The sequence below is a fragment of the Corylus avellana genome, chromosome 2 (assembly GCF_965113065.1).
Source record: "Corylus avellana chromosome 2, dhCorAvel1.hap1.2, whole genome shotgun sequence".
NCBI classification, from domain to species: Eukaryota; Viridiplantae; Streptophyta; class Magnoliopsida; order Fagales; family Betulaceae; genus Corylus; species Corylus avellana.
In genome coordinates this window covers 3,540,110-3,542,741 of record NC_142491.1, presented here as the reverse complement: position 1 = coordinate 3,542,741, position 2,632 = coordinate 3,540,110, and the positions used below count along the sequence as shown (strand labels likewise).

The window sequence follows — 2,632 nt, the reverse complement described above, 5'->3', positions numbered from 1 at the left end:
TTAAAATGTCCAATATGAAAACTTAATTTTTAAAAACGCAATCAAAGCGTTTGATTTTTAAAATTGCAGATTAGGCTTTAAAATTATACGTTCAAATAGCAATTTTTTAAAAATGCAATATCAAATAATCAATTTTCTACGATTTGATTATGAAATTGCAATGTCAAAAGTACACTCATAAATAGTGATTTTAAAAGTACAATTTGAAAACGTAATTTTAAAAAACGCTACTAAACATTTGACAAAATTACAATTTGATATTTAAAATTGCGATTTAGCCTTTAAAATTGTACGTTTTCACAAAAACACATCTTTACCTGCAATTTGAAAAACATGTAGATTTTCTAAATTTTCAAAAAGTAATTTTTTAAAAATGCAATCTCATACAATTAATTTTTTACGATTTAGTTTAAAATCGCACTTATTGTCTATAAAATCACAATACCAAAGACATCCTTAATTTATAAAAGTATAAGAAGTGAAGACTTAATTACAATTACATTTCAAAACGTTACATAATACACTTGCATCACACTTCTATCATACTCAACTATAATATTCCTCGGCTCTTAAATTGGCCGTAGTTTAGAAAAAAGAAAAAATCAAAAACTAATATCAGTCTAATGAGATAAGAGTGTAATATATTGCATTAGTGCTTATTATTTTATCAGTTACGGCTCCATGTTGTTCAAATAAATATAATGAACGAACATAAAACTAAAACAATGAAAAAAAAAAATCAAAAAATAAGAAATTTATCAATTTCAGTAGTTTTGTGATTGTTGTTGTTTTCAACAACTCTGTCAACATCTGCTTCTCCATTTCCAACTAAGCTTTGGACAAACAACTCCGCGTCAATATTTTTATTTCCCTCTATGCCCCCAGTTTCATCTTGCGGAACAAACGGGGGCCGCGAGATTCCCAACACGTAATCCCACTCAATCCCTCTAAAGAAATCGTGACCCTTGATTCCCTCCAGTTCGATTCGCTTCTCCGGGTCCTTTTCCAACATCTTCGCAATCAGGTCTCTCAACGGCGTTGTTTCCCCCGTGAGCTCCGGGGTCTTGGATAAAATCCGATAAAAAGTCTCCTTCCTATTGGACCCCCTAAACGGCGTCGTTCCGTACAGCATTTCGTACAGCACAACCCCGAGGGACCACCAGTCCACCGCGAAATCGTGGCCGTTCCCTAACACGATCTCCGGAGCGACGTACTCCTCCGTCCCGACGAACGAGTTACACTTCTCCGTAGGGTCGGACTCAGGCTTCACCGAGTTACCCGGCGAAATCGAGTCTTCCGGCAAAATGCCCGAGTTACAGAACCGGTGCAATGGCGACAACCGCTTTTTCTTCACCGAGTTAGATTTGGGGACTAAGTCGGACTCCGGCGTCGATCGAGGACTTTTTGGCGATAATCTCGTGGACAGATCGAAATCGACGAGCATTATGTGACCGTTTTCTTGAATCATAACGTTTTCCGGCTTCAAATCTCTGTAAACTATGCCAAAACTGTGCAAATACTCCAACGCCAAAACCAGTTCCGCCGCGTAAAACCTAGAGATTCAAAAAAAAAAAAAAAACGATCAACTTTATAGCATAGTGTGAGTTGCCTAATTTTTAGTTTTCTCGGTAACGAAACAGAGATTTAGAAAATTACCTAATAACGTCATCGGAGAACATTTTCTCGGTCTGCCTTTTCCTCAGAGAATGAAGATTTCCACCAGGGCAGTAATCAATAGCGTGGGCCACAACATTTTCGGTAGCCAAAACTCCACGCAATCTCGGCAAAAGCGGATGGCTTAAACGACGTAGCACTTGCTGCTCGAAGAAAATCCTCTTGTACTCGCCGCCATCGGCCTTTCCCTTTCCCTCGATCAGAGCCTTGGCGATCACCTTCAGAGCCACGAACTCGTCGGACACTTCGTCTTTCGCGAGAAAAACCACCCCTTTGGCGCCGCGGCCGACGGCTGAGATCACTTTGAAATTCTGGAAATCTAGGGCCGGGATTTCACGGTCCTCCTCGTCGAGTTTCATGTCGGCGTCTGTGGCGGGCAACCCGTGAAAAAATCGGTTGGCTTTCTCCGTTTGGAAAAGCGGGGCTTTATAGGTTTAATAGGGGGTTTCTTGCTGTGGAAGATTTCAGACCACAAAAGAAAAGTGTTTGCAATAGTGAAGAAATTCAAAGTGCTGCATATAGGTTGGTGGGAGTGAATGGGTGCGGTGTGATATGGACACGTGTATGTGCAGGTGGGAGTTGGGTGACGTGGCGAGATCTGAGTGGGTTGCTGGTAATGTAGTGGGAGATTTTGGAGCGGGGGTTTGAATGAGAGGAGAGAAGACTAAACTTGCAATGGCCCGCTTCTAGAAGGCGTGCAGAGCAGGGAATGTTCAGAGTTTCGGAAAGTTAGAATAATTTAATAGCCGGCATTAGACAATGTCAAGTCAAGAGGTTAAAGTTTTTATTTTATTTTATTTATTTATTTGGTGCTCAGAAATTAATTGCACAACACAAGTCTTTGCAAATGCCGTGTTTTTTTCTTGTGTTATTTTGGTTGTAGAAAAATATTATTTTTTAAAAATTAGACGAGAGAAATAATAGTTAGTTTAAAAAAAATAATAATAATACACACATA

The 2,632-nt window shown here is 39.3% G+C and overlaps 1 protein-coding gene across 1 annotated transcript; it reads right to left on the bottom strand.

The window, feature by feature from the left end:
- Positions 1-635: 635 nt before the first annotated feature.
- Positions 636-2,134, bottom strand: LOC132165327 (AGC (cAMP-dependent, cGMP-dependent and protein kinase C) kinase family protein). Its single transcript, XM_059575845.2, has 2 exons — positions 1,657-2,134; positions 636-1,553 (listed from the first exon to the last, which is right to left on the bottom strand). Exons 1-2 carry the CDS (start codon positions 2,031-2,033, stop codon positions 740-742), a joined length of 1,191 nt encoding a protein of 396 aa, XP_059431828.1. The 5' UTR covers positions 2,034-2,134; the 3' UTR covers positions 636-739.
- Positions 2,135-2,632: the final 498 nt, after the last annotated feature.

Bases quoted from the DNA above. Each gene is read 5' to 3' on its own strand.
- LOC132165327 (XM_059575845.2), bottom strand. From the start codon at position 2,033: ATGAAACTCGACGAGGAGGACCGTGAAATCCCGGCCCTAGATTTCCAG. The intron at 1,554-1,656 runs GTAATTTTCTAA...TTGAATCTCTAG, and splicing joins TTCTCCGATGACGTTATTAG to GTTTTACGCGGCGGAACTGG.